We start from the raw sequence: 14,322 nt of genomic DNA, 5'->3' as shown, positions 1-14,322 counted from the left end.
TTTTAGAGTAAACGATTCAGGACTAGTTGAAAGTGTTTCACGCCAATGTGACTGTATGTTTGTGGAGGCGGGGTTTCTGCTTTGACACTAGTACAATCGGACATTTTAACCTTAATGCAGAAAGTTTTCTGCTTCAAAACTCCCAGGTCATTTAACCTTGATATTCAGACAGACTGGCAATGTTTTGTGAATTTTCCACAATTACAAAGTGCATCAGTTCATTTCAATGGACATTTAAGAAGTCACTGATCAGTTAATAACTTATATCAAACATTGTGGCTACCACCTTGAATGATGAAAGATTTGTTGTAAAAACTTGTAAATGAAAGTGAAGAATCAGTGTAGCCTGGCAGAAAAATGTGTCCAGACGCCTTGTGTATTATAAGATCTGAAGGCATTTAAACATCACAGTAGAGTAGTAAAGCTGTTCTATTAAAATTTCTTGTATTATAGGCCTATACTGTATAAAATTATCAAACTTTATAAGGTAATACGGTATATGAAATAAACATGATGTATCTCGTATTTTTGTTTGTTTTTATTTTGAAATCCGAATTCCACACAAATGGTTGCTATGCTGTTACTGCAAGGGAAGTGACTCTGTCAGAGAGCAGTGACCCACCAAAATAAACAAACACCTTATTATTAGCTGCTTTGTATATAAAATAAATGCATATTGATACCAAGGGTTTTATATGTTTTATGAAGCACAGAGAGCTTTTTTGTTGAATTGGGGCTGAAGGTTTTGCTACACAGACTTTGAATGAATGTGTTAAAAAAAAAGTCAAGGCACAATGTAAGTCAATATCCGATTTAAAGTGAGGCTTGCTATGTAAAAGCAGATTGCAAAGTTGAAAACCCTTGTCATAGAATGGTATCAGGTTTTCTGAAAAAGTAACCATGTCTTATCTTGATAAACATGCTGCTTGTTCCTCAGTCTCTTTTAAAAGAAATGTATTTGCATGTAATGGTACGAATCGACCATAAAGTACATCAAATTTGAGCGAATTGACTTACATTATTACGAAACGTCCCTGTCTAATTTGTGCCCGAGAGTTATCTGCCCCTACGTTCAAAATCGTTCAAAAGCTGAAAAAATAAGAAAAAAATCAAATTTTACTAATAAAATGGAAATGGAAGAAGGTGAAGACAATTTGATATCGTGTGCTCTTGCTGTAGATGATGGAGCAGACGATGATTTCGACATGGATGTCCCTCCGACAACAGGAAATGAATATTTGAGAAGAGTTCGGTGAGACCCCCCCCCCCCCTTTTTTTTTTCTCTTTCTCTCTTTACATACTTTTACTTATTTTTTCTGTTAAGAAGTTTGCGTGAATCCAGTGACAGTGATGCTATGAGAACTCAGAAGAAAATATTTCAACTCTTGTGCTACAACAGTGAACAATGGCTGTCCACACCTCAAATGTGGTTGTCTAATATTATTATGGTAATATTCTATTCTCAATTCAGACAAGAAGCTAAGGAATGTCCTGATGTGGTTGTAGCTAAAATAGACACAGAAGTTTTTAAACATAAACAAACTGTTAAAGTTTCCAATGTAAGTAGATTGATAGGCCTATTTATCTGCAGAAACCCAGAGGCCAGACAAACAGTAGCCTACTTAGGGCTAAGGAGGCTATATTGATCTTTGCCTCCCTGTTTTTGTACCCTAAAGATATAACAATAAAAATCATCTCTAAAACTTACGATATATCCTTGATTGTAGCCTATTGGTGTATGGAAGAATATGGATATAATACTAATAATGATATTGTTTTTATTTCCAGCTTGTGAAATGTTGTCCAGCGCCAAAAGGTTTAGCACCAAGTGTAGCCTGGCAGAAGTTTCAGATCGATAAGTTTGTTGAGCTGAGACAGGTCTGAATACAATGATGCTTTACTTAAAAATTTTCATATGAAGTTAAGATGAGCTCATCCTAAGCTGCCAAATATGTCTTCTCATCCGGAATTTTGACTAATATTTAACTCATATTGCTGATTTTGTTGGAAGCAGAAGGAACTTACTGAACTCTCAGATGATTAAGACCATTTTTTTTTTATATAAATATTGTTAAAGTATTTTAATTTGTTTACAGAGTTTTATCCATCATAAAGCTGTGATGAAGAAAGAAAATGTAAAGCTGGCTAAAGTGGTAGGTGTCTGTGATACTATTTGTTTATCCAAGAGAAGTGTTAATGTTATTGTACATATTTCTCTCACTGCACACTGCATGGTGTCGCTGTCTTTGTCCATTCTGGTGCGGGAAATGTCATTTAATTTTAGTTTCAATTCATGCTAAGATGTTGTTCAAATATCAAAATCTATTTATTCATAGCCGAGTGCTAATGATGCTGAGAGATGGTGCAAGTTATGTTTTGGTAGATTAGTGAAACAGACCACAGTTAATGGTGAACTTGAAACTACAATAGAGGGTAGTCCCCCTTTAGTTAGTATACTAGCGGCCATGGGACAGGTAGGTATTTTATTTAAGAATCCCTCATATATTTATAAATAACAATTTTTCCCATACAATAAGACATGAAGTCACAAAAATAAAATGTCTTCCTTTTCTGTACCTGTTTGAGTTGATGAGGGCAGGAAACACTACGCAGTGTGCAATGAGGGAAATTTTACTGGAACCGCATCATGAATCTACTCTTTTCAATATTTTAGAACACTATAATAAAAGTGCTGCAATATCATGTAAATTGGTTTGAAGCTACAGGTTTCACTTCTCATCAGGTACATTTATTTATTTCAAGATCTATATATTGGAAATCCACTAATTCTTCAGACATCATGATCCTGGTTTTATTCCATAGAGTGGTTCTCATGACAACTTATCGGTGGTGATTGATTGGAGAGTTCTAAACAAGTTCTGTCTGTTTTGATTCTGAACTCAATCGACCAGCAGAAAGCTGCTACATCACATTCAAAGTTATCCCATCTTTTTCTTTATGCGCCATTAAATTCTCTCTACACCTCCTATGATTTAAAGACCATTGTATTTAGTACAATAGTCTATAATACTACAATACTATATAACTCAGTTTGTTATTTCCAGGGTCGATGGTTATATGCGTTAATGACAGCTTTACAGAAACCTCTAATACCAGAAGTATGTAGTACATTACGTTCCCTAGCTAGACTGGCTTCACAAATTAGAGCTACCTTAACATCAGTAAGAAACTTTCTATTTCATTTTCTTGATATTTTTCATTTCCATTGTAATCTAACAACTTTCCTACCACAGTCTTGTTCTAAGCTGTAATTATTTCTAACCAATCAAAGTATGTGAATTAGGAGTTTTATAACAATTATGAATTTTGGCATCTAATTTTAATTTGATTGCCCCGTTCTGTTCAACATGCGTTTCTTTTTCCAGGAGGTAGAAAATGAAAGTAGAATTACCGAGCTGAACTTATTAATATGTATCGTTGCCAGATATTTTGACCAAGCTGATTTGATGGATACTGAAGTTTCGTGACGCTCCAGGGATTTTCTTTAACATCCTAACAACTGTGATACTTCTGAAGCTGACCCTTAGTTGTGGCAGACAGTGGCAAGCTGTGGTGAAATACTTGATCTCAAATGAAACGAGTTTTACGTCCTACATTCTTTACCTGATGGGACTAGAGAAAACAGACAACACCATGTAGTGCCTGCTGAGGGAAATTCTGTAACAACTGTGGTAGAAGCTGAGCTCTTGTTGATTTCCATCTGCACAAACCGCAGCCACATGGTGCCTTCATTTATTGTCCCATCTGCATGACAAGATGATTTTAAAGAAATGGATGAGCTCAATTTATAAGGTCCCTTGAATCAACTGGTGTTTGGTTTTATCATTTGTTTTTTAATTCAATGAGATTATGTTTTAACTCAATAAATTAATTTTTTATATATTGTAAAGGGATCAGCCCTCCTTTGCTTGATGTACAAAGACCCCCTTGATGTATAAAGACCCTTATCATACACTCCTTGAGGTTCAAAGACCCCCTAGTAGTAGGAAGACTCCCTTTGATGTACAAAGACCCCAAACCTTTTGATGCACCTCTTGATGTACGAAGACCCCCGTTTTAATGTACAAAGACCCCTTTGATGTTAAAAGACAACCTTGCTGTACAAAGCCCCCCTTGATGTTCAAAAACCCTATGATGCACAAAGACCCCCTTTGTGTTCAAAGACCCCCTTGATGTACAAAGACATCCCTTTTAATGTTAAAAGACCCCTTGCGGTACAAAGGCCCCTTGCTGTACAAAGACCCCTTGATGATCAAAGACCCCCTTGATGTACAAAGACCTCCCTTTTAATGTACAAAGACCCCTTTGATGTTAAAAGACCCCTTGATGCACAAAGACCCCCTTTGATGTTAAAAGAACCCCTTGATGTACAAAGACATCCCTTTTAATGTACAAAGACCCCTTTGATGTTAAAAGACCCTTTGCTGTACAAAGACCCCTTGCTGTACAAAGACCACTTGATGATCAAAGACATCCCTTTTAATTGACAAAGACCGCCTTTAATGTTAAAAGACCCCTTGCTGTACAAAGGCACCTTGCTGTACAAAGACCCCCTTGATGTTCAAGGACCCCCATGCTGTTCAAAGACCCTTCAATGTACAAACACTTGTCGCACAAAGATCCTCTTTATGCATTAAGACCACATTGCTATACAAAGACCCCCCTTTTGATGTACAAAGGACATCCTTATACAAAAGACCCTTCGAAGTACAAAGACCCCCTTGATGTTCGAAGACCCCCTTGCAGTGCAAAGACCTTTTGATGTACAAAGTCTTAGATCAAGACCCCCTTTTGATATACAAGTCCCCCTTGGTGTACAAAGACTTGTCGCATAAAGACCCCCTTGCTGTACTAAGACCCCCTTCATGCACAAAGACCCCTGATGGAAGAGAAGAGTAAGTAAATTATAGAATAAAAAAGAGTTATCTGTCCCTGTTTTATTAGCGGAAGATTTAACAATAACAAAACAATACATCCAATATAATAACCATTTTTGTCGAGCAAAAATATTTTGTTCCTCCAGGTCCAATTCAAAACACGAACACAAGCAGTCCACTTTCCTTTAGGGTAGAATAAATATTAATAGAAATTATAGAGACTATATTAGTATTGTGTTGACTGCTATCTAAACTACCTAATCATAAAATGGACTGGTCCTTTTTTGAATTTTATTTTCCCTGGATGTGCAGAATATCTTTGCTTGACTTTAATTCTCATTTGGTAATCAAAACATTCAACAAAATAGTGAATAACCTGACACAATTTTTGACATTCTTTCCTTAATTTTCCCAAAATTTGGATCAAAAAAAGAGGACTGGTGGATTCCACCCATGAAATTGATAAATCACTTTTTTAAATCATAATTCAAATCAATCCAATAGAAAGAATCTAGCATTTGTATTTACATCTATTACATCACTCCCATTTCTATCTAAAATCAGTAACCCTAATTCTTATTCAGACTAACTGGACAAACAATACTCTGTCACTAGAGGTTAGGCCTACATGCCTGTGCTTTCAGAACGTTACTTAACCCCACCTAATATCACTACTTCAAGAGAAATGGATCGTTTTAAGATATCACTGACATTAGGAAGATAGGAATGATGTATATAGAAGCTGTCAATGTCCTTATACACTTACAAAGGCTTTAAGAAACCACCCTTTATATGATAAAATCTCAACCGAAGATGTTCTGACCTCAAGTATACGAGACATTACTCTCTAGAAAAGAAGTTTTGTTTGCTAAAATGATTTGCGTTTAGACTTAAAGATCCTATCTCTTTCAATCGAGGATATTCTGAATACTTGTATTCCTTATGAGACATTAGTCTCTAGAAAAGAAGTTATGTTGCTATGACAATGGTTTGCGTTTGTTCTTGTACATCTGCTCTAGCGTAGAGGCATTGTACAAGCCTAGCTTCAAACCGGTCTTTTTACGACTGGAATTCATATGCATAGTGGGAAAGGGATTGAAAGGTTTCAACGGTTTGCTGGCAGATGTCTGGCTTGTTTCAGAGGTCGGTGTGGTGGGCTGGGAAGAACTGGGGGATGCTGGGGGATTAGAATGTTGGTGGCTTGGATTTGACATGCAGGAAAATTTGGTAAGAAAATGGTCACCTTCGACTAAACTAACTGAGCGCGTAATAGATTGCAACATCATTGTGTGTTTCGATTTACGAAATGGAACGTCTCTAGGCGTAAGAGCACTATTGGCAAAGTCTGGTACGCTAGCAGTTTTTGTCATTTTTTCAGTTTTTTTACCAGAGTCCTCACAACCATTTGCAATGTCTTCATGACTAGATAGATTAGAGTTACTCCCCTTTACAGGATGTAAACTTGCAGATGACCAGTCTTTTTCTGGATTTTTATTGCTTTGAGAATCGTTGCTATGGTTATCACAATCCTTTGAATCGCTCACTTCACTATCTTGACCTAGATTTTCACTTTCTCCATTTTTACAAGATGGCAGAGAGTTCACTTCCTGTATGGTTTCCGTGGAAACGACACTTGTCTGCGAATCACTGTTAGATGTTACACTATTTCTCTGAGATTCCGATGCCTGCTTAGAGTCCTGTTTATTCACAGAATTTGCCTGTTTGGTGCCTATTCCACCATGCTTATTGATAGGAGCTATAGTGGGCCCATCAGCAATGACTCTGTTTTTGCCACTTGTATGAGATTTCCCAATAAACAAATGGTTCATGGCTGTTGGGGTTTCTATCTTTGGAACAAATACAACTGCTTTAGGTTTAGGAGTTTTCTTCAAAGAAGCACCTGGAAAGAGAAAAGACAAAATGTATTATGCTGGGAAGAACTAGGGGATGCTGGGGGATTAAAATGTTGGCGGCTTGGATTTGACATGCAGGAAAATTTGTTAAGAAAATGGTCCAAAATGTCCACACAGTTTTGAGAATAAGGATTGGCTTCGCTGAACATCTTACATGGTATGTCGATGTTAGCTTGTTCCTGATTGGACCATGTTTCAAAGGAGGAGATAAGTAGCCTATCCCACTATATACTGAATGAGCTGGTTTTTGATTGGACAATCTTTTCAAAATCACAATTCTTAACCAATAGGATTTGAGAATAGCGACCTACCTGCTATGATGATGTGAGCTTGTTTCTGTCGATGACGTAATCGTTCATACTGATTCTTCAGAGCATGTATATCAGTTGACATCCGCTCCATATATGGTGACCTATGACCTTGACTGTCTATTGATGCTCCGAATGCCCCTGGACCCACTGACGAGATGTCAGCGCCCCCTGGTCCACTACCTTGACCTTCCATTCCTACAACAACAAATTTAACTTAAAATTTTCAATTAGGAAATAATAATAATAAATCTCCTTGCTTTTTTCCTTTTCAAGCCTTTGCACGACTGTGACATAATTTAAATGAATCAAAAAAGGGGCAGTAACTCACCTGGAAAACTAGAAATAGCCTCAATATCATCTTCATCCAGTTCATCATCATCACTATACAGGAGATTTTTACTGGCTTGTGAAGATTGTTTATTACCAGAACTAGAAAAGGGTCTGATGTTATAGGTGTATTTCTCTCGTAGATCCATTAAATTAGGGAAGGGAAACGGGGCTACACTGTAGATTGACTGAAAAATATCAAAAATAGACAACTGATAAACTGTGAAAATTTCCAACTGTCAAAGGATCTAAGCAAATAGACATTTTCATTTAAACCCTTCTACCTTGAATCAAGAGGAAACCAAGTTGATGACACCCAGGGCCCCAGAGTGCCTACAAATGAATCAAAATGTGTAACGGCCATAGAATTCTTAAGAGGGGCTCACACACAATTCTTTGCGGTAAATGGGGTGCAGTATCAGTTCTGTTGGGGGCATGACCATGCTTGGCCCGCACCCTTGTAGATATGCCACGCCTATAAAAATAAGGGAAACATACCTTGATGAAAGAATCAGGATGGAATAAATGACCCTGCATCATTTCAGCTGATAAATCACCCATCAAGGAATAAAACTCATCAGCACTTGGGACATTCATTATTCGTCTGAAATCAGAACAGGATATGAGATATCATCAATGAAAATAACTTTCTGTGCAATTTCATTTCAAATTTAAGAAATAATAATTCAATTTTTTCACTTTTCATAACCTTGACTTTTTGTATGACATTTTATTTAACAGACTTCCACACTCTTCAGTAAATATAGCAAAAAAACTTTGTGAACCATCCATAAGGAATATCATTTTACAAACTCAGTTGTACTAAAGTGTTGCGAAAGATTAAGCATGCCTTTTGACTTAGTATCAAGAGCTTAGAGCTAAACCAATAAAGTTATCACTATTCCAGTAGTTTTCATTAATTGATAACAAAACAATATTTCTAGCTGATGAATTGATAAAAACAAAAATTGATAACAGACCGGTATTTTACTACAATATACAAGATAGTGGACCACAGCCATATACACCCACTACGGCATGCGGATGGTAAAAACGAAACATCCATTTTAAGTTTCATCAAAATCGGTTGAAAACTAAGATAGCATATTCAAGATTTTGGGGCAAGGGCAATAACTCTGCTTCTAACGGTCAAAAATTGCTCAAATTCGAGCTTGATCTCCGTTTTATGAATATGTATACACATACCGAATTTCATTTGATTCCATCAAAAATCTAGTTTTTAGAGCGTTTACAAGCAAATGTTGACCGACGGACGGACGGGGGTGCCGACAATATACTTCCACATAGAGAGATGTGGTCATATAAAAATGAGTTGATCAGAATTAATAACTGATAGATAACTATATCAATATATCATAATAAATAAGTAGGTAGTATACCATTACAAATTAAATATCATATTATTATATCTATCATTGAATATTAATAGTTTTTATAGACTAGTTATTATCATAGTCAAATTAATATGTATTTGCCAATATCTTTAATATATAATATTAATTGTGTTTTTTGTTGAATAAAACCTGTGGTATAGAAAAACAAAGATAGCCAGAGTCTGCACATTCATCAGATATTTGCTACTTATTCAAAATAAATGCAACATATGTATGAAAATTTCAAAAGATAAGCCTAACTTTTGATAGGAAATTTTTTGCTTACCTTGCTAATTTGCCCCAAATAGTTAAAGCAGTCCTCAATAAGATTTCTGAACCTTCTAATAATACTGAATCCATCACTCGTAGAACAATATTCTTTGGTAAACACGTTGCAAATAAGGTTAAAAACCATTGCATAGTAAATACATTCGTTAAAGGTGGTTCATAACATGCACCTGTAAAATAAACAAAATTCACATTCATAAGTTGTCTGTCCTTATTTGGAAAACCAGTTTTGGTTTTGTACATTACATCATTTGCTTGGTTACGTCTAACAAATGATGGTTGCGTTCTAATCTCTGTCAGTGAGTGAAAGTCTAATGACTTTAAATAGGTCATTTTCAGCAAAAATTTCAATTGGCCAGGATAATCCAGGAAAGATCAATGCCAAGATGTTTAGCCAAGGACCAGCCAGTAGAACCGTTCGTGAATCTTAGTTGTGAACATCCTTCTAAAATAAACAAAAATGGCGTTTACCTGTGGCATGATCTTGTGCTGCGTGCTGTAAATAATCTAGATGTTTGGATAAACTAGGTAACGTTACACGTAACAAATCACGGAATACTGCCATGTCCACGGACAATGCTCGTAAATTATTTGCAAAATAACTTTCAGGTAACACATGATCTATTAAATATACCATTACCTGGAAAATAGATAATAAAATATTGAAAATGTATTTAAGTATTATGAGAATGAGAATCCCTTTTGAGAGTTTTCTGAAGAATTCCTGCAAATTTTCAGGCCCGTACCCTTCATATTCTATTTTCAGAAAAGTTTTCTTCTGATATAAGCAAAGTCTCCAAAATTCAAAATGGATGCTCCAAGTTAAAGAGAACTGTGCTTGGCACAATGGTAGCTTTCTGTGTTCAGAATGAATTTATGAATTTATTAGCAAAAGGACTGGAAACATTTTCTACTTTCCCTCACCAAAAGTAGACACAACAACCCAGTCTTAAAATAGCCAATACCCTGCATCAAAGAGAAAGAAGGCCAAAGTGAAAGAGGGCCAGAATTAGTCTGTTATATCAGATATCTGGAAGCAAAAGTTAATTTATCTACCAAACTACCAAGAGGTCAGCAACTTACTTTCAAAGCATCATCTTCTTTTCTATCCATAACATCTAATAAGAGAGCAGCTATAATGTTGAACCCCTGACAATATCCAACACGTTTATTCCACCGGGCATACGCTAATAATACACGTTTCAATATGGCTCGGTCTTCTTCATTATCATGTCCGCTGAAACTTGTACACCCTGTTCTATGTAGATCCTGAAAAGACAAATTTAATAGTGTTCCTATCTTTCTGTCTTGCTGTGTGCAATGTGGGAAATTTCGCCTGGAAAGCAGAATAAGCCTACTCTTTATGACTGTTAAAATGAAATTTTCTGCCCCTGACTAGGTAAATGAAGACCAGCAATACCATACAGTGTACAGCCACATCAGCCTTACTGGAACATCTTAATTAAATCTTAAGTTGATCCAACCTATGAACTTTTCAAATTGAAAAACAGAAATCGAAATTGCCCTTTATTAGAATTTTCATATTGAATCATACTTCACACGATCTAAATTATCATTTTGAGAAGTGTTACAGGCTAGCTGGAACTGAACTCAAATGATTTCATGATAAAATCTAATCAATTCCACATTCTTGGTTTCTTTTGAGATCAGTTTCTATTCCTGATAATTAATCTGAGACTAAAATAGCGGCACCGGTAATTACAGACCAAACAATATCAGGAATCAATAAGTTATAATAGAATAGTTATTTTTATAGCAAGCAGCAGTCAGTCATTACAATAACAAGATATATTAAACTTTGGTACAAACACAGAAAATCAATTTAAACCTAAAAGGATTTTTGATTGAACTGTTTCATTTGGTTTTAAAAAACATAATTTGCAACCAATACGCAACTGGTAGTAACCCTAGTGAGAGAGCACCTTTAAATGATTTTCGTTGAACTTTGATTTAGTTTTAAAAACTACCAAGTCGCTACCAAACTCTCAGAGTTTCCTTTGTTCTCAACCAAAATTATATTTAAACTTTGAGAACAGACTGTAGCCCAGACAGTAAGAGAGTTGGAATTTGAGGTCATTAGCATGATTACATGGAACAAATGGTGGTCATGTGTTCTAATCTTGGTTTACATATGGTGACCTTGTATTTCATTTGCCAATTTATGACGTAAGTAATAAAGCTGTCTTGGTAAGAAACTTCCTGTAATTATTGCAGGAATTCACAGCCAAATCACGTCAAAAAACAGCATAATGGCAAGAAGCTGTGATTAAATTCAATCATTCAATCTCTTGCAGGAAACATGACAAGCATGTAATTATAAATCTATCATTCTATTCCTTATGGAATACAGATCTCCTATTTCACGTCTGAACACAACAATTTAAATATCCTATCAATAAATCAAGATCTTTGGCAATCTGGGATTTCAGGATTAAAATCAAGCCTCTACTGATATAAAACTTAAAAAACAATTTGTAGGAGAACCAGAAGCTGAATTTCAATTCTAAAATGCGATTTGTATGCCTTTTTAGACCACTGTATCCCATTTTATCTACAGTAGAAACTGTATTAAGAGACCACTCAAGAGAACAATCCAAAACGGTCTCTTAATGGAATGGTCTAGCCCGGTCACAAGGAATGACTCCGTGCTGGGGCTCTGATTTTGTACTTTTTTTAATTAAAGGCCCAGAGAACTCATTTCTGACTATATTGAGGTGCCAAAAACGTTTTGTACAAATACACTGTAAATGAATCAATCTCTGGTGAACTGAAGAAGGTTTTGCTGGGGCTTAATTCTCACTTCCCACGGACCCCACCCTAAAGACGGGGCTGCATTGGTCACGTAATGAAGGTGGTTGTTTATCAGTCATTAATTTTATTGAAAAGTCGTAGGGGGGAATTTATTGTGGTCGCATATTGAAGGTGATTGTTTAGTAAAGATGGTTGCATGAGCAGGATTCACTGTACTAGCTGTTAAAGTGCATAATCAAATGGCTATATAGGATTTCAATAATTCAATATGTCATAGTTAAAAAATAATCTACGCAATATATATTGAAATGTCAAAGGCAAATGTCTTTCTTTCCTAACGCAGCATCCAGTTAATGTCAAAGGTAGAAATGATCTCAGATCACAGTTATTAATTTCTATCACGCTTTCATCTAGTCATTCCTTTTAACAAATGCTTTGTTCTTTATAGTACAAATAACCTTTCATCTTCACAATGTCAAGCTATATACTTTTACATCATTCGGCACTTTTCTTGATTGAAATTCTACGTCACCTGTCAGCAAGCTTTAAACACACAATTTGTCTCCCTTGTGAAGCCAATCAAATGTCTTGGCAGACAACTAGTTACATGCACAGCCATATTGTTTACAGTGTTTCTGGCGAGGGCTCTGATTGGTTGTATAATGCAAGCGTACAATCCAATCAAATGAAAGCCTTCTGTGATACAAGAAAAGTGCCTTATGATGTCAAGGTATTAGACAAATTTCATTAAAGCTTGCCATTGTGAAAAGATGGTTAGGTCTACTCTTGATATCTTTGATTTCAACATATCATCCCGATAAAAATTGTTAAGTTTCAACACCTTCAATAATGGAGCAAAAACTTTGAATGGGAAAGTCTGTAGTCTGTGATATCAGTTAACTGGAAGCGGATGTTAACTTGCTTCTTGTTATATAAATCTATCTTAGGAAAAGTTCTCACATTGTAGTAATAAATACTATTAGACAGTAATAATGATATAAGATATCTAAGATAAGATAATATATAATAATTATATATGTCAGACACTCTTATAAACTAAAGTTATATCAATATCTATTTCCTTCAGACAATTCTTTTATATCTTTATATTCATCCACTTCCTGCTAATTGCACTATATTTGTCTGTGATATCTAATTGAAACTTTCTTGAGAGACATTCTTTGAAACATGATTTCTCTACGGTAAATTTTCATTTTTTTTTCTGTCACACAGACAAATTTCATAATAGATCTTATTCATGCGTCAGACATTGAATCCAGAACAAGGCTCAAGACGCAAGCAAAACTAAAAGGTGGTATATTCATTGCCTCCTTCTCCAGCAATCCCACGAACTCAAAACTAATGGAGTGTTAAATGACATCATATAGACTATTCCTTCATTTGAAGTTACCATCTTTTCAATAAATGATTTAATGGCGTAATTTTCGTTCTGAGTCTCCTATTCAATGGTTCCAAAACGAGGCATGAAAAAGGTCCACAGGCCTTTTGGGCATGTAAATCTTTCAGTGAGAAGACAGAGGGTAGCATATTAGATTGTGATCTTGTCTGGTGTTGAATTCTGCTCAAGGTAAGAAAAATTTTGATGCCACAGCCAGTGCATACGAAATTGGTCCAACGATGGATTTGACTCCTATCACCTAAAACTGTTACTCATTAGTTCTTACCTTGACAATCTGTAGACCTAGTTTATTATCATCTGGGTTACTTTTCTCATTGAAGGCAAATCGTACAGTTTTCTCCCAGTCGATACGTAGATCTCTGATATGATTATCAGCTAAACTTAACCATACCTACAGGGAATTTCAAATTATTAAATATTCATTTACTATTTTAAAATTATATTAATATGGAGAAAAAAACCTAAGATGCTTAAACTAGTTAAGGTGAGAGCTTGCAGATTTGAGTCTTAACAGTCAAGCTGCCAATAGAGGGGGCACTATGTCCTTTACAGTGAGGCTGACAATGTGGAACAAGTGATACAGTAGAACTAGAAGCAAATACATGAGATACAGGACCGGACACGAAGCAAATCCATTTTAATTCTTAGTTTTTCTCGATAATTCTGTACCCTACAAAGCAATGGATATTTGGGGCAAAAGAAATTACTAACTACCTCCCCTTACCTTCTTGCGGAAGTCAGCAGGAATACCCATTGGTAGACGTGCTACTGCTTTCATGGCATCCTTCCATTGATCGAAGGCGTTATCACTCTGTAATGGTTCTATACTAAACCTCATTCTAGTGTCAATACCTGAAAAATAATGGTCATTTATATCAATACCACAGCAGCCACATTTCTTTTTATGCCATCTGCACAATATGGTTACGGTACCTAAATAAAGATAGCTTGCCAGGCAAGGTAACATACGCCCACTGTCAGAAATGATTAAACAGTCTT

The 14,322-nt window shown here is 35.7% G+C and overlaps 2 protein-coding genes across 2 annotated transcripts; one reads left to right on the top strand and one right to left on the bottom strand.

Moving 5' to 3' along the window:
• Window positions 1–1,193: 1,193 nt before the first annotated feature.
• LOTGIDRAFT_56403 (hypothetical protein) lies at window positions 1,194–3,473 on the top strand (the record flags this gene model as incomplete). The annotated part of the gene is made up of 8 exons (XM_009066651.1): window positions 1,194–1,252; window positions 1,472–1,559; window positions 1,789–1,878; window positions 2,097–2,159; window positions 2,337–2,474; window positions 2,675–2,743; window positions 3,066–3,182; window positions 3,387–3,473. Coding segments are annotated over 8 exons (711 nt in total), but the record flags the coding sequence as incomplete, so codon positions are not given.
• Window positions 3,474–7,433: 3,960 nt separating this feature from the next.
• LOTGIDRAFT_52666 (hypothetical protein) lies at window positions 7,434–14,176 on the bottom strand (the record flags this gene model as incomplete). Its single annotated transcript, XM_009066648.1, has 7 exons — window positions 7,434–7,669; window positions 7,980–8,053; window positions 9,130–9,301; window positions 9,603–9,771; window positions 10,215–10,400; window positions 13,589–13,714; window positions 14,048–14,176. Coding segments are annotated over 7 exons (1,092 nt in total), but the record flags the coding sequence as incomplete, so codon positions are not given.
• Window positions 14,177–14,322: the final 146 nt, after the last annotated feature.

The sequence above is a fragment of the Lottia gigantea genome, assembly GCF_000327385.1.
Source record: "Lottia gigantea unplaced genomic scaffold LOTGIsca_79, whole genome shotgun sequence".
NCBI lineage: Eukaryota > Metazoa > Mollusca > Gastropoda > Lottiidae > Lottia > Lottia gigantea.
Note: the sequence above shows the minus strand (reverse complement) of the source record. Positions and strands in the feature narration are given on the sequence as shown.